Genomic DNA, 26,944 nt, shown 5'->3' on the forward strand with positions numbered 1-26,944 from the left:
TATGCAAGTACAATCTCATAAAGGCTGAATTGTTCTGTTGGAATGTCTTCAGAACTCAGTCCACTGACAAATTCAAACGGATTCTTGGCAAGTTTGCCTTTCACAATTCGCTCAGCTGTTCCAATCAGTAGCTGACAGCAGCACACTTTACGGTTCACCATTCCTGCATCAAATACTGACACTGGGATAGCCACGTTGTCTCCAGCTCCAACAGCCCAAAGTAAGCTTGTGCTGCATGCCATCATCCGCTTGGTTTGCTGTGTAATGCCCTGGTGTTCCTTGCACTTCTCGAGGATGAAATTCTTCAACTGGATAAGGTAATCTGTAGTGGATCATCCAGAGGCCTGCTCAGGGTCATTCAGAATAGATGGTCCTGGGGATGTCTCAGAGTTGTTTATGTTGAATGATCCAAGGGCTGGGTCAGGATTGTCCATGTTGGGTGGCCGAGGGGCCAACTCATGGTCATCTATTGCGGATGGTTCTGGGACCGGTTCAGGATCTTCCATTTTGGATGGTCCAGGGGCCAGTTCAGGATCAGAATATTGCATGTTTTCCTCAAGAAGACTTTCCAGTTCTTCTTCAATGATGGTTGAGATTCTGTTGAGGAACTCATCTGGCAAGTTTGATCTGAGGCCACACAGTGGTTTGTTTCCATTGAGTGCTTGGTAGGCAACCATCTTTGAAACCTCATGGAACTGCTGTTCGTAACCCACTGAACAAAACGGACACCTTATAGTTCCACTAAGCAATTTGTTGTTATGCATCCAGGCCATTAGCTTCAGCTTCATATCACCATTATTGTGTTCCACAGAAACTTGAGTCTGGGGATCTCTGAGATGCCCATTGACCAAAACCAGCTCATCCCAGTTGGTTGCCAGTTTGTGGATGCCCTGTGCTGTGAACTCCTTTCTGTTATCTGACTGAATAATATGATAGAATCCCTACAGTGCAGAAGGAGGCCATTCAGCCCATTGAGTCTGCACTGGCCCCTGCTCCAATAGAGCACCCTACCTAGGCTCAAACCCCTGCCCCTATCCTGTAACTCCACCTAACTTTGGGAAATATTAACATTGCCAATTCATCTGACCTACACATATTTGGACTGTGGGAGGAAACCCACACATAATATGCAAACGTAACACAGTCACCCAAGTCCGGAATTGAACCTGGGTCTCTGGCGCTGTGATGCAGCAGTGCTAACCACTGTGCCATCGTGCCGTTCCTGTGGAGCTTTGATGTCTCGAAATATAAAAAAGAGCTCATGGGCAACTTCAGCTACTGTCTTGGATTTAAGAGGACGAATTTCATGGAACTCGATCAGGTACTCCATGTAGTCTTTTGTCCTTCATAATCTACATGGCAACCAAGTCTACTTGTCCACGTTCATTCAAGTCATTGACAGACAAGTTCATATCTCCTTTGTTGTACCCAGATGAAAATTTGATGGCATTCGCACCTCTTGTAGAACCAGTATGTAAGCATAGAAATCTGTACTCACTAGTATAACCCTTGCAAATACTGGGTGACTGTATTGAGAGCTGATGCTTTGTGGTCTACTGAATATGAACAGAAGGTAATTGCTGTCTTCAAGTGTGGGAAAACTGGACAGAAACTTTCAAGAGATGAATAACACAGCCTGAAATCTTTTGTGCTTACATCTCTAGATTGTGTCGACATGGTTACTTTCTGAATAATATGCAGACATCCCACAGTTTAATAGGACAATATCCCAGTCACTGTGAGAGACGCATAGAAATGTGTCACAGGCAGAAGACAGCAACAGGAGCAGTTGTGAGGCCTCTGTCAATCCAGGAGTAAACCCGATGGACGTGGGAAGAAAAATAATATTCCTTATCCCTCGGATACATAAATCTCCATGGGTCTGCCCTACCCCATCTGGCCCATGAAAACCAACAACTCCGTTGCTACCCCTGATGGACTCAGATTTGAGATTCGACCTATCCGTCCTAGGATTCAGGATGCAATTGAAGTATCCCCCCAGGGTAGAAGCCAGCACCTTATTAATGAATGCTGTGTCATCCCAGTTTTGTGCATACACATTGACCAATACCACCGTCAACGACCCACTAACGATTATGTACCTCCCCCTGGGTCCTTGTTACTAGACCATTTAACCCGTTTATATTCCAGGGGGCCTCCTACCCCCTCTCACCCCAACCCACAGTCATCCTTATTCATCCCAGATTGAATTTGTTTTGGTGGGTAGGTCTCTTCTTCCTGGGGTGAGGGGGGCAGGGTACTCGGCGATCGTTACCTTGGATCATGCTCCACTTTTATTGGACCTGATGGTGGAGCCTGCCTGCTCTGTGCGACCCCTGTGGAGATTGGACAGGACATTGCTTGCGGATAGGAGATTTTATGAGCGTATATCCTCCACCATTTGGGAGTATACGGAGTGTAACAGGAACAAGGCGGTGTCGCCTTCCACGTTCTGGGAGGTCATTAGGGGGAGATAACCTCTCACCAGGCGCACAGGAATAAATATGGAAGGGTAGAGAGGCAGAGGCTGGTGGATTCCATTCTCGAGGTGGACCGGCAGTACTTGATTACCCTGACACTGGAGTTGTTTGCAAGCAGAAAGAAATTCAGCCGGAATTTGAGTTGCTGTCAACGGGCAAGGCAGTGAACCAGTTCAGACGCTCGAGGGGGATCTTTTATGAATATGGTGAGAAGGCCAGGCATCTGTTAACGCACCACCTGAGACGGCAGGTTGCCTCCCGGGAGATAAGGCAGATCAGGGACTCGGGCAACGGGTTGGTTTCCGCCCAAGAGAAGGTTAATGAGGCGTCTGAGGTCTTCTTCCAAGACTGTAAAGTAAGCGCCCGGAGAGGAGAGGTCATCAATGATGGAGTTTTTGGATGGGCTGACCTTCCGGTGGTGGAGCAGGAGAGAAGGTGGGAATTGGAGGCGTTGATAGGGCTGGAGGTCATGAACTGTATTAGGTTAATGCAGACGGGCAAAGCTCGGGTCTGGATGGGTTCTCTATCGGATTTTACAGTTTGTGTGTCCGTTGGTCCCACTTCTGCGAGAGATGTTTAATGATTCTGTGTCCCGGGGGCTGTTGCCAGCCACCTTGGTGCAGGAATCGATTTCCTTGATCCTGAAGGACAAGGATCCCACGGAATGTGGCTTGTATCGACCCATTTTGTTGTTAAACCTTGACGGTAAGTTTTTGACTAAGGTGTTGGCAACACGTTTAGAGCCCTGCCTCCCGGGGTGATTTCGGAAGAGCAGACTAGTTTTGTTAAGTACCAGCAGTTGTCGGCCAACATTAGGAGATATAAACTTTGTGTTGTCGCCTTCCTTACATCCCGAGCCGGAGGTTATTATTTTGAGGGACGCTGAGAAAGCTTCTGATAGTTTTGCTTACCTCTTTGAAATCCTTGGAAGGTTCGGCTTTTGGCCAAAATGTATATAATGGATTAGGCTTTTATACAGGGTCCCCATTGCGAGTGTGCATACTAATGCCCTGAGCTCAGGTTATTTTCAGCTGATTCAGGATACGAGGTAGGATTGTCTATTGTCTCCGCTTTTGTTCGCCTTCCAATTGAGCCACTGGCCAGCAGATGGAGGGGGAGAGCGTGAGGGGAGGGAGCATAGAGTGTCCTTATACGCAAATGATTTGCTCCTATATATCACCGACTCACTCTCCAATGTGGAGGAGATAATGAAGCTGCTCAGGAGTTTTGACTCCTTATCGGGTTACAAACTGAATCTGGGCAAAAGTGAATATTTTCCGGTGAACTTCCTGGGGAGAGGAGCTGATCTGGGGAGATTGCCGTTTCGTCCGGCCAGGTCTAGCTTCTGTTATCTGGGAATTTGGGTGGCGCATGATTGGGCCTCGCTCCATAAACTTAACTTTGCTAGCCTGGTGGATGGAGTGAAGGCTGATTTGAGAAGATGGGATGCCCTCCCTCTGACCTTAGTGGGAAGGGTACTGTGAGGGCCACAAAGAATCCAGCACAAGTTTTCAGGATACAAAGAAATAACATTTATTTACAATAACACATATATACAACAGCAGCAGCAGCAACTTCCCTTGCTGCTCACTCCTCTCTCTCTGCTGGTTCCAAACTGGCCAGCTCTATTTATGCAGGAAATCTGCTAATGATTTCTCCGCCCCCCTCATTGGGGAAGCTCATACTCCCATAGGATTGTGGGATTGTCATTAGTCCCCAGCCAATGGTAAGCAGGCAGGTTATAACAGGCACATACGGTGAAGATGAATATTCTCCAGAATTTTTTGTTTTTGTTCCAGGGTCTCCCAGTCTTTCTTCCAAAGGCTTACTTTTGCAAGGTCAATAATTTGGCATCTACTTTTGTTTGGGCTGGTAAGACCCCTTGGGATCGTAGGATGTTTCTGCAAAGGGATAGGCAGTCAGGGGTTTGGCACTTTCCAATCTGTTAAATTACTATTGGGCAGAAAATGTTGATAAAGTGCGGGAGTGGCTCAGGGATCCAGATTCTATATGGGGACTGATGGAGGAGGTTCTGTGGTGATATGCATATGGGCCATATCATAGTTGGATGGTATGAGATCTCCAACCAGCAGGTGGCGGTATAGACACAGCATGCAGTCTCAAAGCATGCTTACTCATTTTTCCAACTTCTTCCATCGGGCAGGAGATTCAGAAGTCTGAGAACACGCACGAACAGACTCAAAAACAGCTTCTTCCCCACTGTCACCAGACTCCTAAATGACCCTCTTACGGACTGACCTCATTAACACCACCTATGTCTGCTTCATCCGATGCCAATGCTTATGTAGTACATTGTATATATTGTGTTGCCCTATTATGTATTCTCATGTACTTTCTTGAATTCTGTTTAATTCCCTTTTCTTCCCATGTACTGAATGATCTGTTGAGCTGCTTGCAGAAAAATACTTTTCACTGTACCTCGGTACACGTGACAATAAACAAATCCAATCCAATCCAATCCAAGACCAAGGTCATGTGACCAGGGGCCTGTATATAAAGAGAGGCTCATCCGGCCATCTCCAGAAAAACATGAGATAGAGGGTAATAAGACATACATGTTATAGGTTAGCAGAAATTGTAAGTTCCAGAGGAGTAGCAAGACTCCATGATAACGTGCTCTGTATCAGATTGCCACCCTACAGCGCGATACACAATAAAGGGATCTTGGTTAGAAGTGTTTGGTAGGTTCATCTTAAAGTACAAGGGACAAAACACAACAGCTTCATGCATATGGTCACGTCTGAGGGTCCTGGTTACTTCACCACTCCTGTTTTCCCCTGCAAGATTCGCTTTGAGTCTGGTGGTGATTGCCACTTTGAGGATTTGGAATAATTTTAGGCAGCATTTTAAACTGGGCTCCATGCCACTTTTGACTACGATTTGCAGGAACCATAGGTTTGTACCGTCTGGCTTGGATTCAGCATTCAGGGCACGGGAGATGGAGGAGTTGGAGAAGTTTAGGGATATGTTTCTAGAGGTAGGCTTGTGGGTTTGGATGAGTTTTTAGAGAGGTTCCAGTTCCGGAGAATCAATGTATTCAGGTACTGGCGGGTTCGCAACTTTCTATGTAAGGAGCTTCCTTCACTTCCCCTGGGACTGTAGTACCTTGATCTTGGACAGGGTCCTATTCTTGGCCGAGTTGGGGAGGGTGAAATTTCGGATATTTATGGACAGATGTTCTTCGTTGGAAGAAGCAAAGGGTAAATCGGAAGGTGAACTGAGTTTAGTTTTTGAGGAGTGTGGAGTGAGGTTCTTCACAAGGTCAACTTCACTTCCTCGTGTGCGGGGTTAAGCTTGATCCAGTTCAAGCTGATGCATAGAGTGCATCTGACCAGGGTGGGTTCTTCGGGGGGGGGGGGGGGGGGGGGGGGGGGAAAGACGATAGGTGTGAACGGTGCTCGAGTGGGCCAGCGAATCATACGCACATATTTTGGTCTTGTCCCAAGCTTGAAAGCTTCTGGGTCTCCTTTTTGATACAATGTCAGGGATTTGGGGTATTCAGCTGGAGCCTTGACCATTGGTGCCGTTTTTGGAGTATCGGACTCACTGGTGCTGTAAATGGGGACGAAGGCAGATGTCCTTGCCTTTGCCTCGTTAATAGCCCAGAGATGAGTTCTGCTTGGGTGGAGGTCCCCGGTGCCACCTAAGGCCTAGGCTTGGCTGGGGGACTTGATGCAATTTTGTATCTTGAGAAGATCCAGTATACCATGAAGCCGTTGGTGAAAGGGTTCTACTCGTGTCAACAGCTTTTAATCTCCTTTTCCAAGGAATTACCGTCAGTTGTTGGGGGGGTGTTTGTCTTTTTGTTAAGGTTTTGCTTTCTTTACGGATGCCTGAGGGGGGGGAAGGGGAGTGGATTGGGATTTGGTTGGGCGTTGTTTCAATTGGGGTTTGCTGTATTGTTACTTTATTATAATGATAATCTTTCATGAATAAAAATATATTTTTTTAAAAACAGTTTTTAAATCCAGTTTCTTTTAATTGTTTTTCTGCTTATCTCTCACAAACAATTCCTTTTTTGATTATTTTGATAAAATCTACATTTGACAGAATCTTGTAATCAGGTTTTGTTTTAAGTCCTGAATTAACAATACTGCATTTAAGTTATACATTTCAAACTAACATTGAAAGGGAAATGCAATTAAATGCATTCTCTGTGTTTTAGAGTCAGATTAAATTAGGACTATAACAGAACAGAACATTATTATTGCAGCTTGAAACTCAAACTTTATTGCTTTCTGACAGAGGTTTCCTGCTATTCAAACATCACAATTTAAATGTCAGATTTAGTTTCCTGCAGAAAGAAAGATCTTCAATATTCAGTCAACTGAGTTACTGTACCTAGTTTTGTCTAGACATGCACAAAACAAGACGTGAAATCATACAAAAGTTATAAAACTCACCAATAAATATTAGGATGCAATTTAGATGAAAATTCTGAATGCTGAGTTAACTCAATTATTTTGGGGATCTCATGATGTGAGCGTGGGAGCGGTTGTGTTTTTGTGAGCTCCAGCTCTGCTCATCTTTCAATGTTTATTTTTATTCTTGTGCGCATCTCTTTTATGTCTTTTTATTGGTTTACATGGCATTACTGAAGTTAGCTGGTCAATCATTCAGCACTTTTGAGTTGAGACAATATGCTTTAACCCTCGTTGATTCGGGGAGGCTGGATGGAGTTTTTGGTGGCGCAGCTGCCTTTGACAGCTTTCCCGCCCTGACGATACAGTGAACACTGACAGATGATAGCTGCTAACGGTGAAGGTGATCCATCTCTCAGCCTTGGCTCTGCGGTGCAGGACTTTAAAGCCCAATCTGAAGAGCTGTGAGGTGGCTTTATAGAGGTTATGGCGGCGCACAAGGATGTTCTTGTAGCAGACAGAGCGTCATCTTTGGTGGAAGTTTGCCTCTGCACGGTTGAGTTTCTGTTGTACGGCCTGTCGCCCATCTTGGAGATTTTGGGTGAGGACGAAAGGGAACCCATGAGAGCCCGGTCGTAGCTGGTGTCTCCAGTGTGGTGGTGGAAACATTCCCAGCCGAGTTTGAGAACTGGCTGCCATGTCGCGCGAATATCGATCTGGAGGTTGAGCAGTTCAAATTCGATGGGAGTACATTTAATCCGAGGCCTGGAGTTGGGTTGGCCTTTGGGCCTTCCCCCCCCCACCCCTTATGGAACCTAGGTTGTTGACAACTTGGTCTCCGTCACGTCGGAATATTGGAAGTAATGAGGTTTGTGTTCCGATTGTTGGAATCTTTGGAAGATCCTGAAGAGTGCTCGTCGTTTCAGGTCCTACTTTATCCTGGATGTCTACTTTCTTTGTGGAGTGGTCTTTATCCTGATGACTGCAGCATTCCTCATTTGTCGTCCTGGATTTTACATAATCATGTTGTTGTCTGTTAATGTTGTCAATATATTTGTTTGCATGATAGTAAATATTTTGGATGTGATGTTCTGCCCTGTTGGTTATCCTGATTAAATAGGGTTTTATCATGTTAGGCTGAATATTGCTTTTGGGATTTGTGCAGTTTCTTTATCCTAATGTATCCTTGGGGGCAGGATGAGCAGAGCCGGCACAGGGGAATGGTGGAGGGTGTGAATAGTAAGATTAGATTTGTCCTCGCTAAGTTTGAGGAAGGTCCCCCATCTTCTCTCTTAGTGTTGGTACCTGTGAGGGCTGGCTGTGGTGGTGTTGGATGGTGAGACTTGCTGTCATGGACACTCAGATACGGACTAATGTTGGCTTCTGGATGACCTTATCCTTCCTTTTTTAAGTGGTCCTGGTTGTGGAGGGGGGCCCTGCAGTTCTGGGGAGGGGAGGGGGGTGGCGGCCCTCTCTCCCCAGTTTGGGGGTCGCTCTGACGGCCATCCTGTCCTGGAATGGGTTTCCCCCTTGTTTAACGATTGGGACCAAAATTCCTTTGGGTTCTTGGCCCCACAATATCCTGTTGGCTAAGTTAAAACCTCGAAGAACGGCATGAGTCAGGAGGAATTACCGATGGCGTGTTTCACTTGAGGTTTCAAAATTCGGGGAACTTGCGCCATGGTTGCTGAGGGAGATAGGAGGAAGGACATGTTCCCAGAGGTGCTGGGTTGTCAATCCTGTCGGCATGGCACAATACACTTTATTTCTCATAGAGAACCCAGGACTTCTGGTATCTTCTCTTCTTGGTGCTTCAAACTTGGTTTCTTGTTAAGTATCTATCCTTGTTGTCCAAGAAACCTTGTTAGTTTGCATTCTGTCACAATCCCAGTTGATATTATAACTGGATGGGAAGATCCCAGAACGGATCCCCGACTAACTTTTATTTTTTTATATTTCATGTGGAGGAACAGAGCCACACGACCGCTAATTAGATTTACGAACAAGAAAAAAGAATCATTAAACATGAAAAATGGGATTATGATACAATACTCCTTTACTCCCCCTTACCTTAACAGTTACAGACAGGTTTTAGGATTAACATGGATTACAAAGTACCTCTTGATCTATAATGGACACAAAGTCCCTTTTAAACACACAAATTGACTGTGGGAACATGTTTAAGGCAGCAGGGTAGCATGGTGGTTAGCATAAATGCTTCACAGCTCCAGGGTCCCAGGTTCGATTCCCAGCTGGGTCACTGTCTGTGTGGAGTCTGCACGTCCTCCCCCTGTGTGCGTGGGTTTCCTCTGGGTGCTCCGGTTTCCTCCCACAGTCCAAAGATGTGCGGGTTAGGTGGATTGGCCATGCTAAATTGCCCGTAGTGTCCTAATAAAAGTAAGGTTAAGAGTTGTTGGGTTACGGGTATAGGGTGGATACGTGGGTTTGAGTAGGGTGATCATGGCTCGGCACAACATTGAGGGCCGAAGGGCCTGTTCTGTGCTGTACTGTTCTATGTTCTATGTTCTCCATTCTGAACTTCAAATGAATGTTTGTGGATGTCCCCTCAGAATCCCCCCAGATGATTGTCCGGTGAGACTTTCCAAACTCCACTCCCAAAAATACGCTTTAAGACCTTCACTCTTGATGGTTTGCATTCTAAAGTCTAGACCAGGTTTTCTAAATGATACTTTTAAACAAAGCTTTATTCCACTTTTATCAGTAAATCCAGTCCAGGATTTTACACCAGCCCCTTTAAGATTTATTTGTCTTGACTGCTGTGCAAACTGCTCACAATTGCTTTAACTCTCCATTTCCAGACTGTATTAAGATGGCTTCAGATGTTTAAATTATCTTTGAAGGCTTCTGTCCCACTTTAAATCTGGTTACTTTAACTCAGAACACTTTGTTTACTCTTCCTTGCATTCTTCTAAACACACTTAGAATCATGGAATCCCGAAGTGCCGAAGGAGGCCATTGCCCATTGAGCCTGCACTGACTCTTGGAAAGAGCACCCTACCTAGGCCCACGCCCCAACCTATCCCTGTAACCAGTATCCCCACCTAACCTTTTGGATACTATGGGGCAATTTAGCACGGCCAATCCACCTAACCTGCACATCTTTGGACTGTGGGAAGAAACCGGAGCACCCGGAGGAAACCCACGCAGACACGGGGAGAAAGTGCGAACTCCACACAGAAAGGCCAGAATTAAATCCGGGTCCTTGGCGTCGTGAGGCAGCAGTGCTAACCACTGTGCCACCATGCTGACCCCGCTTCTTGGACACCTCTCTTCATTTCTCTAGTTTGCTGCTGTTCAGATCTCTGCACTTGCTTTCTTAACCATAACTCCACGGTGGTGAACTTGATAAAGCTGTCCACCTTACAGAATAATGCACCAGTTACATGTCTGATTCAATGACGGGCTGCTAATTGTGATATACTGCAGAGATCCCAGGATGTTTCTTGAAAAGATCCTGAAGTATAGATGTTCGATGTAATTGTCACCTTCAGTGTCACAGGCATCGGTTGACAATCCGCATAATTGGAGTTTATTTCTCCTGCAAGCATATCGCAAACAGATGTGGCTACCTATCTGGAGAGCCGCAGCCACCTGAGGCACTGATGTTCACAAATGTGGAGGAAATTGAGTGCTGATTATCCACCCTTCCAGGAGGGTGAGTTCGTTTTGGATGGAGCTGGCCAGGCCCTTCTCTGTGTCCTCTTGGCCCTTCAGTGTTATCATGCACAAAGGAAGGTTGTGATGGTTGGAGGTCAATCATTCCCAGTTGCAGTGTTTACCAGGGCAGTGTCCTAGGTCGAACCATCTTCAGCTGTTTCATCAATGGCCTTCCTTCAATCATAAGGTCAGAAGTGGGGATGTTCGCAAATGACTGCACCGTTCGCGACTCCTCAGAGAATAAACCAGTATCCAGGCTTGGGTTGACAAGTGGCAAGTTACATTTGCACTACCCAAGTGCTAGGCAATGACCATCTCCTCGGATCTAACTATTGCCCCATGACATTCAATGGCATTACCATCGCTGAATCCCCCACAATCAACATCCTGGAGGTTACCATTGATCAGAAACTGAACTGAACTAGCCATATTAATACTGTGGGTACCAGAGCAGATCAAAGGCTAGGAAACCAATGGCGAGTAACTCACCTCCTGACCCCCCAAAGCCCTTCCACTAACTACAAGGCACAAAATCAGGAGTGTAATGTAATATTCTCCACTTGAGTGCAGCTCCAACAACACTCAAGAAGCTCAACACCATCCAGGGCAAAGCAGCCCACTTGATTGATACTCTTTCCACAAGCATCCAATCCCTCGACCACCGAAGAACAGTGGCAGCCGTGTGTACCATCTACAAGATGCACTGCAGTAACTCACCAAGGTTCCTTAGACAGCGCATTCCAAACCCACTACCATCTCAAAGGACAAGAGCAGCAGTCACCTGGGAACCCCACCGCCATGAGGTTCCCCATCAAATCACTCGCCACCCCAACTTGGAAATATATCATCGTTCGTTCACTGTCACTGGGTCAAAATTCTGCAACACCCTCCCTCCCTAACAGCACTGTGGGCGTATTTACACCTCCGGGATTGAAGCGGTTTAAGAAGGTTCACTACCACCTTCTGATGGGAAATTAGGGATGGGTAATAAATGCTGGCCTAACCAGCGATGCCCAAATGTTTTAAAATGTCGCTCAACTGGTTGGCCAGCAGGCAGTGGTAGCAGCCCTCCTCTCCTTCCTTCTCTTTTTTCCTTGCTTGAGGACCCTCCACCTGAGTGAATTGTCTCCATGGGCTCGACTCTCTGTGACTCTTAACTGTCAACCTTCCCTGTAAGCGTATCTCCATGGCTGCAACCCCTCCTCCAAATCACTCCGTGCAGTATGAGCCCTTTTGCAGAGTATGAACTCTGCATTGTCTTCTTCACTTCAGTTCGAATCCCATTTTTGTGCTGCTGAGTCAATCCTGCGAGTCCCTCCCCCGTGGAGCCTATGCGACCAATATAAAATTGCTTGGGCAGCGAAAAACTGTAGGCAACTAGATTGTTAATGGCCTAAAATACTCTTTAAATGGCCTTTATTGGAAGCTGGGGGCGCTTCTGGCTATGTGTACTGCTCACAATTCATATTATTACAAACAATGACACGATGTTGGGAACCGGACAGATTATTATGATGCCCGATTTTAGTATTTTACGCTGCAGCAGGACGGACAGCTGTTCAAATGGAGGCTTAAAATTCTGCCCATAGTTACAATGTTGTCCAGGTTGCTGTTAATACTTTTAGTTTTCTGAAAACATTCCACACATGTGGTTCCAGGGGCGGCACAGTGGCACAGTGGTTCACACTGCTGCCAGGACCAAAATTCCATTCTTGGCCTTGGGTGACTGTGTAGAGTTTGTACATTCTCCCCGTGTCTGCGTGGGCTTCCTCTGGTTGCTCCGGTTTCCTCACACAGTCCACAGATGTGCAGATTAGGTGGATTGGCCATGCTAAATTGCCCCTTAGTGTCCAAGGATAATAATAATAACCTTTTATTGTCACAAGTATGAATGTGTAGATTAGGTGGGGTTACGGTGATAGGGCGGGGAAGTGGGCCTAGGTAGAGTGCTCTTTCAGAGGGTCGCTGCAGACTCGATGGACTGAAAAGCCTCCTTCTTCAATGTAGGAATTCTATGGTTCTATGTGCTTGTTTGATTCCACTGCAGGTATTCACCCATATAATTTTAGCCTCATAAACCATATTGCTTTAATTTTAAGTCTTTAGATCTAGATGCTTAATGTCTCTTTTAATAGACAGGAATCTCAAACAAGCTTTCCTATTCTGTAAACACATATTGTACATGGAAATACAATCAAATGTGAATCTATACATCATCAGCCACTTTGCTTAACAATGAAGTATTAGGCTTATCTAGTCAAAACTCAAAATGCATACTGCTATGCTTAAACAGGATGTGGTAGTCTGTGTAAAGGTATTACGGTACCTAGTAATGCTGGAACACCATTGGCAGATAATGTATGCTTGCTATTGGTCGAGCCTGTATGGTAGTTCCGCCCTGCAAGGCGGGGTATAAGAGCCCGTGCCGCCCCAGCAACTTCCTTTCTGTACCTGAGCTACTGGGGGAAACATCTAGCTTATTAAAGCCTTCAGTTGTACTACAACCTCGCTTTAGTAATCATTGATTGTACATCAATTTAATAAGCTAGATTTAAAGAATGGGGGATTTAAAGATCAGCGGGATTCTCCCGAATACCCGCGATGGCCCGACGCCGGTGTAAAAAGCGGCATGAACCAGTCCGGCATCGTTCGACAGGAAGTTGCGGAAGGGGGGTGTCTTCTTCATGCCGGCCATGGCGGAGCCCTACAGAGATCAGCACGGAAGGAAGGAGTGCCCCCACGGCATAGTCTGCCCGCAGATCGGTGGGCCCTGATCGCAGGCTAGGCCACCGTGGACCCCCACGTCTCCCCGAGGACCGCACCAGCTGGTCTACCAGCCATGTGGGATCATGTCCAATCCACGCCGGCAGGACTGGCCAGAAACCAGTGGTTGCTCGACTTATCAGGGCCTGGAGAATTGCTGGGGGGGCAGGGGGGCGCTGCCAACGGCCCCTGACCGACGTGGCGTGGTCCCTGCCCAAAAACTTGCGCCGGAGAATATGGCAGCCGGCGTCGGAGCAGGATTCACACCGCCCCCTGGGGATTCTCCGACCCGGCAGGGGGTCGGAGAATCCCGCTCATATCTTAATAAATTTGAATGCATTTTTTGAGCAGGTGACTAGGTGTGTAGATGAAAGCAGTGCAGTTGATGGACTATATGGACTTCAATAAGGCTTTTAACAAGTTTCCACACCAAGAAGTAGGTAAGAGCCCATGGGATCCAGGTCAATTTGGCAAATTGGCTTAGTGGCAGGAGGCAGAGGATGTTGCCTGAATGTTGTTTTTGTGACTGGAAGCCAGTGTACCGCAGGGATTAATGCCGGGTCCTTGCTGCTTGCAGTGCACCGTTATAATCTAGATGGGAATGTGGGATGTTATGATCAATAAGTTTGCAAATGACACAAAAATTGGCGGTGTGGTAAATAACGAGAAGGAAAGCCTTAGATTACAGGGTGATATAGATGGTCAGAAGGCAGAACAGTGGCAAATGGAATTTAACCCTGAAAAATGTGAGGAGATGCATTTTGGAGGACTAAGAAGGCAAGGCCATACACAATGAAGTGTAGGACTCTAAGAAGTACAGAGGACCAGAGGGACATTGGGGTGCATACCCATTGGTCCCTGTTGGCAGCAGGACAGGTAGATAAGGAGGTTAAAAAGGCATATGGCATATTTGCCTTTATTGGCCAAGGCATAGAATACAAGAGCAGGGAGGTTATAATGGAGCTGTATAAAATGCTCGTTAGGCCACAGGTAGACTACTGTGTGCAGTTCTGGTTGCCACACTATAGGAAGGATATGATTGCAGTAGAATGGGTGCAGAGGAGGTTCACCAGGATGTTGCCTGGGCTGGAGCGTTTCAGCTATGAAGAAAGGCTGGGGTTGTTTTCCTTAGAGCAGAGAAAGCTGAGGGGGGTCCTGATTGAGGTATACAAAATTATGAAAGACATAGATAGGATAGATGGGAAGAAACCGTTCCCCTTAATAGAGGGGTCAATAACCAGGGGGCATAGATTTAAGGAAAAAGGCAGAAGATTTAGAGGGGATCTAAGGAAAAACATTTTCATCGAGAGGGTGGTAGGAATCTGGAGCTCACTACCTGAAAGGGAGATAGAGGCGGGAACCATGTCATTTTGTCTCCACCCCCCGCCTCAGACATTAGACTGTGTAACAGTTTTAAGGAACATTAAATATATGTTCAGAATCTAATTTCAGCTTCTTCCTGCTCCAATTTTCACATCCCTCCACAAAACAAAGATTTTTTGTCATTTGTTGATCTACTTTATCCTATATTCCCACAGGACTCCAACCCATGGGGGATAGAGATGGTGAGAGAGAACTGTACCACTTTGGAGAAATTGCAGCAGATTTCACTGACTTTTCAAAGAACACAATGGGATGAAATTGGGCCCAGGTGGAGACACAAACAGGAAGAATTACATTTGCTCACCTGATATTCAATTCTATGGAAGTCAATCGAATTGAACTGACTTTCACTCAGTTCAGACTATCAATGCAATACCACCTGTTTTATATCCCACCCAAGTTGAAGGGTATCCTAAATGGCTTTTACCACCCTGAGAGTGCATTTGGATTTTTAAAGAGCATTTTTAAAAAAAGTACTTAAGGCTCCAAATCTAACTTCAGGTGCATTCAGGATGGGTAGGCTGGGTGCAGGGTGGGCAGGACTTGTACCAGGTTCAGGACATTTTCAGTCCTGGAACTCGTTGGAATTGTTCTCAACAGCCTTCTGCCTGTACGCATGGAGAGGGTAACCCTGCTGCCTCACAGCGCCAGGGACCCGGGTTCAATTCCGGCCTCGGATAACTGTCTGTTTGGAGTTTGTGTGTTCTCCCTTTGTCTGCGTGGATTCCCTCTGGCTGCTCCAGTTTCCTCCCACAATCCAAAGTGTCCAGGTTAGGTGGATTGGCCATGCTAAATTTGCCCTTTGGTGTCCAAAGGTGTGCAGGTTAAGTGGGGTTACGGGAATAGGACGGGGATGTGGGCCCAGGTAGAATGCTCCTTTGGAGGGTCGGTGCAGAATCAATGGGCCAAATGGCCCCCTTCTGCATTGTAGGGATTCTATGTCTATGTAGATGGCAGGTATTACATTAAGGCTAGCAGTGGGAGTGAGAATTTTTTTTACAGGTATCAGACACCACCATAGATCCAAAGGAATGGTCCCCAGTATTAATCTTAAATTGAGCAGGTTGATGGGGCTATGGTTTCCATACAGGTGCTGGTTCTGAAGAGGGAGTTTAAAGGCCAGGATTGGGAAACCTAAGGATTCTGAGAAATCTGGAGCAGCACTCCTGTTCCTCCTAGCTGAGAAGGAAGCCTCACATTCAATGTGAAAAAACAACCTTTCATTGACCTCTTCTGGCCATCTTGTAGCCATCCACCAGGGTTTTCCTCTTTTGACCAAGCTTCCACATTTTCTAGCTAAAATTGATGTTATTGTCTGTCACTTTAAAAAAGAAATTTGGAGGACACAATTATTTTTTCCAATTAAGGGCAATTTAGCATGGCCAATCCACCTACCTTGCACATCTTTGGGTTGTGGGGGTGAAACTCACGCAGACATGGGGAGAATGTGCAAACTCCACACGGACAGTGACCCAGAGCCAGGATTCAAATTTGGGTCCTCAGTACCATAGGCAGCAATGCTAACCACTGTGCCACCGTACTGCCCTGTCTGTCACTTTTGAATGTTGAGTAAGCTCACACCAACCCGAAAGGGCTGCTTTCCTAAACAAAGCTTTGCTGAATTAAAATCAGGTTAAAGTCCAACATGTTTGTTTCAAACACTGGCTTTTGGAGCACTGCTCTTTCCTCAGGTGAATGAAGAGGTATGTTCCAGAAACATATATATAGACAAATTCAAAGATGCCAGACAATGTTTAGAATGCGAGCATTTGCAGGTAATTTAATTTTTACAGATCCAGAGATAGGAGTAACCCCAGGTTAAAGAGGTGTGAATTGTCTCAAGCCAGGACAGTTGGTTGGATTTCGCAAGCCCTGGCCAGATGGTGGGGGATGAATGTAATGCGACATGAATCCCAGGTCCCGGTTGAGGCCGTACTCATGTATGCGGAACTTGGCTATAAGTTTCTGCTTGGCGATTCTGCATTGTCGCGCGTCCTGAAGGCCGCCTTGGAGAACGCTTACCCGGAGATCAGAGGCTGAATGCCCTTGACTGCTGAAGCGTTCCCTGACTGGAATGGCACATTCCTGCCTGGTGATTCTTGATTGATGTCCGTTCATTCGTTGTCGCAGCGTCTGCATGGTCTCACCAATGTACAACGCTTCGGGACAACCTTTCCTGCAGTGTATGAGGTAGACAACGTTGGCTGAGTCGCACGAGAATGTACCGCGTACCTGGTGGGTGGTGTTCTCATGTGTAATGGTGGTATCCATGTCGATGATCTGGCACGAGGGTTGTGTGGTGTCGTGGTCGCTGTTCTGAAGGCTGGGTAGTTTGCTGCAAACAATGGTTTGTTTGAGGTTGCGCGGTTGTTTGAAGGCAAGTAGAGAGGGTGTGGGGATGACCTTGGCAAGATGTTCATCTTCATCGATGACGTGTTGAAGGCTGCGAAGAGGATGCCGTAGTTTCATTCACCTGAGGGAGGAGCAGTGCTCCGAAAGCTAGTGTTTGAAACAAACATGTTGGACTTTAATCTGGTGTTGTAAGACTTCTTACTGTGCTCACCCCAGTCCAACGCCGGCATCTCCACATCATGTTTATTCGAATACAGAAAATTGAGTTATTGCAGTTTTAATCCTAAAAGTAATCATGCTTTATAGTGTCTTATAATCCTTGTGGTTGAGGGAGGGAAGTTTTCTTCGTTTTCACTCTCATGTCTCATTTAGAGAGAAGATGAGTGGATGAGGATAGCCTCCCCAGGTTAGAGCAACCCATTTCATTTTTTTTTCCTTTTACATTTGAATCTAAGAATCATCACACTCTTTTTATCATGGGGGCGACTGTTCCTTCAGGTTGTTTTTGTCTTTTCTCCTGACATGGATATATCTCTCTTTAGCTGTTTCTGGTACTGTTTGAGCTGACAGTGTCTTGTTGAGCTGACTGAAGTGGAGATGGTATCTGTGGTTGAGGATTGGGGATGAGGGTGGCCCTGGGTATCCTTTGTATGGTGGTGGTTTCTGTAAATTAGCCTGTACATAGCTTCAGGAGTCCCGAGAAGGTTAAACAACAAACGTTTATTTATGCAAGCAAAAGCAAAGACTGCAGTGCGATATACAGCTTAAGTCCCAGCCGGGACTACCAATCATGCCGGTCCCAATTCTGGTTCACGAGCCTCAGCTGATAGGCCTCCGCCCCCGAGCAGGGGAGCTTGTATTCCACGAGACCCATGGGGAGATTAATCGCGTCATCTGGGTGATCCCCTCTTGGGGGTCTCGTTTCTTCTCTCATCTGAGAGGGTGTGATGCTGCTCCTAGTTCTCGTCTGGCCTGGCAGAATGGGGGGGTTGCTCTTGAGGATTGGGGGAAGAGGATCGGCCCTCCCTCGCAGGGTGCTTAATTGATGGGTATTTTGATGGTTCTTCTCCCTCCGGTTTGGGGTCCCCTCCTGGCCAGGGTTGGGGTGTTCTCCTGTCTCTCCCTGTGTGAGTGGGAGTGGTGTCTTGCAAAGTTGGGGCTGGATAGGTGCAGGCTCAGCGAGGTATAAGTTTGGGGTTGTGAGAGTGTTCATGGGGACATAATTTCCTGTGCTTTTTTTTAGGACGGTGCTGGGCTAGACCAGGCTCGGCTCCATGGTCGATATCCTGCTGTCCCAGAGTATCGGGAGTGCCCTAGTCTGGGGCTCCTTCACGGGGGTGTGCGTGGAGCTGGGTTTGACCCCTAGGGAGGATGGGGACTTCGATGGGCTGAATAGATATCCTTTTTGTTCTTTGGGCTAGGTGAGATGCCGCTCTGTTGACTAGGTGGCTGGCTCTCCTCCTCATTGGCATGGGTTGGGAAAGTGCTCAGGAGGTGTGGGGTTTGGGTTGGATGATGTTTCGCTGTTATCCATGTGATTAGTTCTGATGATTCTTACTTTTGCTTGCTTCTTTTTCTCTTCTGGAATGCCTCTGAGGTGGAGTCATCTGCTGCGTCTCTCACTTTACCTTTGTTTTTCCCTGAGTTACTTGGAGGTGAAGTTTAATCCTGGCAATGTTGAGGCCAGCCGGGTTTTGGTGTTTGGGCTGTTTCAGAGTTGGTCAACTTTGAGTGTATGTTTTACGGCAGGGCTGGTTTCCACTTGGGCAGTCATGCTTGATGGGTGGGTTGCCTTGTGCTGGCAAGGGGCAGGCGGGTCCTTTTCAGGGGCTTCTTGACGGCTCACCTTTTCCCTGGGCAAGGCCTCCTCCCCCTTCTTTTGGGAGCGGAATGATTATCCTTCCTCAGACTTTGGGCTTATATCCTGTCATTCTTCTTGGGGAGGTGTTGTCTGTTTGTTGGTCAAGTGGTCTACACCCCTCCATGAGTGCTGTGATGAGTCAGGACCTGGGCTGGGTCCTGAGCTATTATTATCGGAGGGACAGTTCTGGTAGCTCTGGGCTTTTCTCTTCTTCTTCTATGAGAGACCCTGGTTCTGAGAATAACTTGGATTTGTTGTCGGTCCTCTCTTTATTATTTCCTGGCTATATTGGGTCTGTTCTGGGCTTGGATGGGGGTTTGATTGCGTTTTGGGGTACGTATGTAACTTCCCCTTCGATCTTGGGTTCTCGTGGACTTTCTTTGGTTTATTGTAGTGCTGGGTGTGACGTATCCGTTCTTTGCTTTTTGCATGGGTGCAGCTGATATCTGAAAGAGATGCGTTGCTGATGCCTGTGGTGCTGCTGAAGCTGAGGGGTTTGTAAGTTAGTGTGTACCTGATCTGGTTGCGAGTAGAGCAGTGCAGTAGGGTGTGCACCATCCTGTCATGTTTTTAATGACTTTAACCTGTTTTCCCCTTGGTTTCTGATGGGGTCACGGGAATATTTGGTTTTGCCCAATGAGTGTGCACCTGACATGTCTAGAAAGCAGCGGGAGTCACCCAACAGGCATTTGAAATACCCACCTACACTGTTTGCTTTGTGCAAGCTGTGTTAAAAACTTATTTCCAGAAGCAACACAAATGCAACAGGTGTCAATGAGAGCAGAAAATTGCTATATTTAACTCACTGAAAGGGGAAGTCATGTGTCTGTTGTGGTTCAGTTTGTAGCTCTTGTCTCTGAACCAGCAGGTTTTGTGTTCAAGTCCCACTTCAGAGACTTGAGCATAAAAACGAGGCTGATAATTCAGCACAACATTGAAAGACTGCTGCACATTCAGAGATGCCATCTTTTGGGTTAGATCTCATATTTTCTCTCAGGTGATGTAAAATAACCAATGGCATTATTTCAAAGACGAGTAGGGGAGTTAACCCCAGTGTCTTGGGCAATATTTATCCCTCAATCAATATTACTAATAAAACAGATTATTTGGTCATTATCACATTGCTGTCTGTGGGAATTTGCCGTGCATTAATTGGCAGTCACGTCTCCATATTACAACAGTGACTATATTTCAAAAGTATTTCATTGGCTGTAAAGTGCTTTGGAATGTCCTGAAGTCATGGCCAGCACTATGTAAATGCAAATCTTTCTTTCTTTTAGATTTGCTCAAAAAAGGACAACTGTATTCTTGCCATTACCTCTGCTGATATGTTCAGTTTGGTTACTCTTACATATATAGGTGAAGGAGTCTTTTCAAATATAAAATAAAAACAGAAACCGCTGAATAAACTCAGCTGGTCTAGCAGTATCTGTCGAGAGATAGAGAGTTAATGTTAACAGTTCTGTAAAAGGGTCATTTAGATCCGAAATATTAACTCAGTTTTTCTCCATGGATGCTACCAGTCCTGCTGAAACTTTCTATTTTATTTCAGATTTCCAGCATCCACAGTATTTTTCTTTTATTTGAAACTTTTCAAATGTCAGTTCTCTTAAGACTTTTCGAACCATTTTAATGAACTGCAGATTCCTTTTCTCATAACTGTCTTCAGCTGTCTCTGTTCCTGTAAATACTACAGATGTCACTTGTTTGTGATGTTAACATAGTAAGTTCAGAAATGGATTCAAGTTATTAATTAAAAAAATTTATGTTTTCCTCAATACTGAAAATGGTAGTACACCCCAAGTTCCTTAATAGCATTTCCTTCCATTACTAGAATTTTGAGTTGAAGGACATCAAATAAAATATAGGAACAGGAGTAGGTCATATGGCTCCTTGAGCCTGCTGCACCATTAAGATTATGGCTGAGCTCTGACCTCTAATCCACTTTCCTGCACAATTTCCATATCTGTTGGTTCCCTTAGACTGAAAAAGCCCATCCATCTCAGCCTTTAATATACTCAATGAATGAACATCCGTAACCCTCTGGAGTAGAAAATTCAAGATTCACAATTAAAATATCGATCTTCCAATAGAATAATAATGCATTAAGAATATTTACTGTACTCTTTACACAAGAGTTTATGTCTAAAAATAAATATTTAACCTATGTTGAAGATGTATGGAGGCACTCCACTGTCTGCATAACTAGCATCTCAAATAATAATCTTAATAATCAAGTGAAAAATCTATCTGAAACTAAATTAAAAGCATTTCATTAACTATAAGGGGCATCCAAAATGACCATGATAGGAACAAGAAAAGTGATGGATAAATGTTATATCTTGATTGTTCTTCCTTTTGAAATTGCAGTTCCATGTGAATTGGGGGTAGTTTTTTCGAGAGGCAGATACAGAAGGAGGTTGGGTCATAACTTGATAGGGAGATACGGGTGGGGAGTGATTCAAGTATATTTTCAGAGACGTCCATATCTGTGATTGATACAATGTGACTAGCAAGACCAAATAAAATGGCAAGATAAGGGGTGACACGGTGACACTGTGATTAGCACTGCTACCTCACAGCGCTAGGGACCCGGGTTCAAATCCGGCTTTGGGTGACTGTGGAGTTTGCACATTCTCCCCGTGACTGCGTGGGATTCCTCCGGGTGCTCTAATTTCCTCCCAGAGTCCAAAGATGTGCTGGTTAGGTAGATTGGCCATGATAAATTGTCCCTCAGTGTGTAAAGGTTATGTGGGGTTATGGGGATAGGGTGTGGGAGTGAGCCTGGGGAGGATGCTCTTTCGGAGGCTCGGTGCAGACTTGAAGGGCCAAATGGCCTATTTCTGCTCTGTAGGTATTCTATGATTCTATAAATGGTCGCAGAAATGGGTTAGGGAATTTTACGCTGGAAGGAGAAATTTAGGGAGGGTAGTGAACTCAGAGTAGGAAGAGAATGAGGAGTTGAAATAGCGGTGGAAATCACCAAGGATGAAATGAAAGCAGTGAAGATATCTCCGCTCCCCACGCCGGGTGGTAGAATCGCGGGAGGCCCCCCTGACTAATTTCACGCCCCCCCTGGCGCCCCCCGCGATACTCCTACCCCCCACTCGGAAGAATTGGCGCTCGCCGTTTTTCACGGCGACCGCCGATTCTCCGACCTGGATGGGCCGAGCGGCCTGCCGTTCGTGACCGTTTCACGACGGCGGCAACCACACCTGGTTGCTGCCGTCATGAAATCGCCATGAGATGCCCGTTTTGGGGCTTGTAGGGGGCCTGGTGGGGAATGAGCACCACGACTGTGTTCGGGAGGGAACAGGCCCGCGATCGGTGCCCACCGATCGTCGGGCCGGCGTCTCAATCGGACGCACTATTTCCCCTCCACTGCCCCGCAAGATCAAGCCGCCACGTCTTGCGGGGCAGCTGAGGGGAAAGATGGCCACCGCGCATGCGCGGGTTCGAGCTGTCAGCCATTGTGACGTCAGCCGTGCATGTGCGGGTTGGAGCCGGCCAACCTGCGCATGCATGGCTGACATCACATAGGTGCCGCCGTCGCGTCACTCTCGGCGCGCCGCCCGGCGGGCGAGAGTTACGGAGCGCCGCTCCTCGCCCCGCCGGGAGGGGAGAATAGGGGGCGAGGAGCGGCCTCCGAGGCCGTCGTGAAACTCGGCCGAGTTCACGACGGCCCTCCCGATTGTTCCCGGGTGCGGAGAATCGCGCCCAAAAATTTTGAGAATGGGGGTTGGGTCATAACATGATAGGGAGATAACTCTTTGGGTTTCTTTTAATGAGCAGACATGCACATGCTGAGAGTGGGATTTGGGGGCTGATATTTCCAGGTTTCCCATGCACTATGTGCAGAGCATGTCAGTGGCTTTTAAATGCTGCCACTTCTTTAATATTTGATTTCTGGATTTCCCACCCAATTGGTGTCAATGGGGTAAAGACAACCCACATAACACAAATTGAAGCAGTTAAAGTTGTTGGAGAAAGAGCAAGAAATGTCGGAATGAAATTGAGGCAGACAAACTTTGTGCCCTGTTTCACCAATATTTCCTTGGATATCTGCTAGCACTGTCCTGACTCGGAGGGAGATGTTATTTACTAGCAATGTGAGGGAAAGGCCTGGTGCTGAGACAAAGAAGGTATGGTACCACCCACCACCACACTTAGTCACAAAATGGCAGAATTCTGCCCTACATTTAAGTGGTTATTTTTGAAAGACATGAATCTTGTTACATCAGGTCAATAAAATTACCCCTGAAGAAAAAAAGCATGAAAATGCAGTCAGGATTTGGGCATCAAATAAATTATTTTCTTAATTTCTGGCATTCAGCTCCTTTACTAATATTCAAAGTAACTGCTTTATTGAAATTCAATATGTGGCAGAGGTTATCTTACTTTTGTGTAGTTTCATGATCGTATATGCCATAGCAGCAAGGACTCTTTCGCCCTCCAGAATGTAGATATCCCATAACCGCAGTGTGAGTGTAAATGGTGTCTGTTTGAAAATAAAAAAAATTAGTATTTCCAGGAATATAATTGTCCCTTTATAAAATACATCATACATACAAGATACATAAAAAGTCAATGTAAATATCTCTTAACCAGAAACCTCGGCATATTACTCAGTTGAACACCTTCAGTACAATGACCGGTAAGCGAGAGAATAATACCACTATTTCTAAAACAGGTGTGCATCGATAAGAAGACAGCATGTATTTTGTGTAGATTGTAAAATTGTTACTTCTAAATTTACACCTCAATCCAAACACATGAATTGTTGGTTGTAATATTTCATGACCGTTGCTAATACAGGATAGCACATGTACAAAATAAGTTTCTCCAAAGTTTTCCATTTGTTGAATTCTGTTGGATACACTGTTGCCAAAAAGCAATTTACTGTTCTCAAAAATAAATTTATGTAAATAATACCTTGTTAGGAGTACTTTGATAAGGAATAATCTTGAGTAGATAACAATAATAATAAAGTTTGGGAGATCTGGAAGTTAATAAACTGTACCAAATGAAACTTCAAAATGTATGCAGTCCTGTTAATTATCCAAAAGCACAGGATATCCATGTAACATACAGCACCAACATAAGCTAGATTCTTGACACGATCTTAACATAGATTACTTTAGGTGCTGATAAAATTTCCTGTCATTCCAGAAGGGATAGCTCCATTTCTTTCTTTATTCTCCATAATGGATAGAAAGGAGGATATTAAGTGGCTCAAAAAAAAGTGGCTCAAAAAAAAGTAACTCTGATGTTTATGTCTGATGTTGCATTGGAAAGCTAGGATTCAGCTTTGCTATAAATTACACTCTTTCAGCTCATGTAAAATATCTCAGCAACAGTGACTGCAGAGACAAAATTCATCCGTGGTGGGGCACAAAATGGGCAATTGTGGATTGTTTGCCTCTTGTACACCATACTTGATTTTTCTGTGATTTGAAGTTAAGAGACGTTAATGATCTGCATAATGGGTGACGGATCCATTACTACTCATTTTGTGCTTTCACTGAAAGTGAATTTCACCCCCTTTCTCTCCCTGATCCATTTCAGTGAAAGGTGTAAGGTATTAATCATTCACCCATCCACGACACCCATCCCTTGCAGCCATCAACAGAAAACAGCCCAGCAACATCAGGTCACCTACACTTGCTGCTTTCTTGGTATTAGTTTTTTTTATAAAAATAATTTTTATTCAAATTTTCACAAAAAAGAAAACAGTAACAGAAAATTCTAAGAACAAAAAGAACAACCCCCCCCCCCCCATATATACAAAAGAGAAACAATAAATAAACGCCCGTCGTTGGCAAAGATTCAACCCATAACAAAAATTGCTGCTGCTGCTGACCTTTTGATTTTACCGTTCTGCCCGGATATCTAGGAATGGTTGCCATCTCCTGAAAAACCCCTGCACTGACCCCCTTAGGGCAAATTTCACCCTCTCCAATTTAATAAACCCCGTCATATCGTTGACCCAGGCCTCCACGCTTGGGGGCCTCGCATCCTTCCACTGAAGAAGAATCCCCCGCCGGGCTACAAGGGACGCAAAGGCCAGAACACCGGCCTCTTTCACCTCCTGCACTCCCGGCTCCACTGCAACCCCAAATATTGCGAGCCCCCAGCCTGGATTGACCCTGGATCCTACCACCCTCGATACCGTCCTTGCTACACCCTTCCAAAATACCCCCAGCGCTGGGCATGCCTAATACACCTGTCCTCGCTCCCAAAAAACCGGCTCATCCTTGTCCCGGTCATATGAGCCCTATGCAGCACCTTAAACTGTATGAGGCTAAGTCTCGCACAACAAGAGGAGGAGTTCACCCTTTCCAGGGGTCGTGGTATACCTCGTTGGAGGGAGCGGCAGCGGCACCGTTACCAGTGCTTCCAGGCTTGTACCCACACAGGGTGCCATCTCCATCCTCTTCCATGCTGCCCCCTCCCCGTCCATTACCCACTCACGCACCATCGCTGCGTTGACAGCCCAATAGTACCCACAGAGGTAGGGCAGCGCCAGCCCCCCCCCCCATCCCTGCCCCGCTCCAGAAACACCCTTCTCACCCTCGGGGTCCTGTGTGCCCACACAAATCCCATAATGCTCCTGTTAACCCGCCTGAAAAAGGCCTTCGGGATAAGGATGGGGAGGCACTGGAACAGGAACAGAAACCTCGGGAGCATCGTCATCTTGACTGACTGCACCCTACCCGCCAGAGACAGCGGCAGCATGTCCCACCTCTTAAACTCCTCCTCCATTTGCTCCACCAGCCTTGTAAGGTTAAGCTTATGCAAGGCCCCCCAGCTCCTGGCCACCTGAACCCACAAGTACCTGAAGCTCCTCTCCACCCTTTTCAGCGGGAGCCTCCCAATCCCCCTCTCCTGGTCCCCCGAGTGGCCCACAAACAGCTCGCTTTTCCCAAAGTTAAGCTTATACCCTGAAAAATCCCCAAATTCCCGGAGAATCCCCATCACCACCGGCATTCCCTCCACCGGGTCCGCCACAAACAACAAAAGGTCGTCCGCGTAGAGCGACACTCGGTGCTCCTCCCCACCCCGGACCAGCCCCCTCCAATCCCCCGACTCCCTCAGCGCCATAGCCAGGGGTTCAATTGCCAGCGCAAAAAGTAGGGGGGACAGGGGACACCCCTGCCTTGTTCTTCGATACAATCGAAAATACTCCGACCTCCTCTTATTCGTGGCCACACTCGCCATCGGGACCTCATACAACAGCCTCACCCAACTGACAAACCCCTCCCCAAACCCGAACCTTTCCAGCACCTCCCACAAGTACCCCCACTCGACCCTTTCAAAGGCCTTCTCCGCATCTAGCGCCACCACTATCTCCGCCTCCCCTTCCACCACCGGCATCATTATAACGTTCAAGAGCCTCCGTATATTAGTGTTCAGCTGCATCCCCTTCACAAACCCCGTTCGATCCTCGTGAATAACCTGCGACACACAGTCCTCAATCCTCGTGGCTAAGATCTTTGCCTACAACTTGGCGTCCACATTCAAGAGTGAGATCGGCCTGCATGACCCACACTGCAGGGGATCCTTGTTTCGCTTAAGAATCAAGGAGATCAGTGCCCGAGACATCGCCGTGTGGAAAGCCCCCCCCCCCCCCCTCTCCCTTGCCTCGTTAAAGGTCCGAACCAACAGGGTGCCCAGCAGGTCTGCATACATCTTGTAAAATTCAATCAGGAACCCATCCGGCCCCGGGGCCTTCCCCGACTGCATGCTCCCTATCCCTTTGACCAGCTCCTCAACGGGCGCCCCCAGACCCTCCACCCATCCCTCCTCCACCCCCGGAAATCTCAGTCGGTCTAAAAAGCGCCCCATCCTCCCTTTCTCCGCCGGAGGTTTGGACCGATATAGTCTCTCATAAAAGTCCCTGAAGACCCCATTAATGTCTACCCCCCTCCGCACCACATTTCCTCCCTGATCCTCAACACCACCAATCTCCCTGACCGCATCCTGCTTACGGAGCTGGTGTGCCAGCATCCTGCTCGCCTTCTCCCCATACTCGTTCACCGCACCCT

The 26,944-nt window shown here is 46.6% G+C and overlaps 1 protein-coding gene across 5 annotated transcripts in view; it reads right to left on the minus strand.

The window, feature by feature from the left end:
- The window catches only part of LOC119971897 (ecotropic viral integration site 5 protein homolog), a 377,542-nt gene that overhangs the window by 54,732 nt on the left and 295,866 nt on the right, over nucleotides 1–26,944 (minus strand). For all 5 annotated transcript variants that reach the window (XM_038808185.1, XM_038808183.1, XM_038808182.1 and 2 more), the window contains one exon: nucleotides 23,298–23,397. In XM_038808185.1, the coding sequence (XP_038664113.1) occupies nucleotides 23,298–23,397 (100 nt within the window). The remainder of the gene's footprint in view (nucleotides 1–23,297; nucleotides 23,398–26,944) is intronic.

Source organism: Scyliorhinus canicula, chromosome 9 (assembly GCF_902713615.1).
Source record: "Scyliorhinus canicula chromosome 9, sScyCan1.1, whole genome shotgun sequence".
Classification (NCBI taxonomy): Eukaryota; Metazoa; Chordata; class Chondrichthyes; order Carcharhiniformes; family Scyliorhinidae; genus Scyliorhinus; species Scyliorhinus canicula.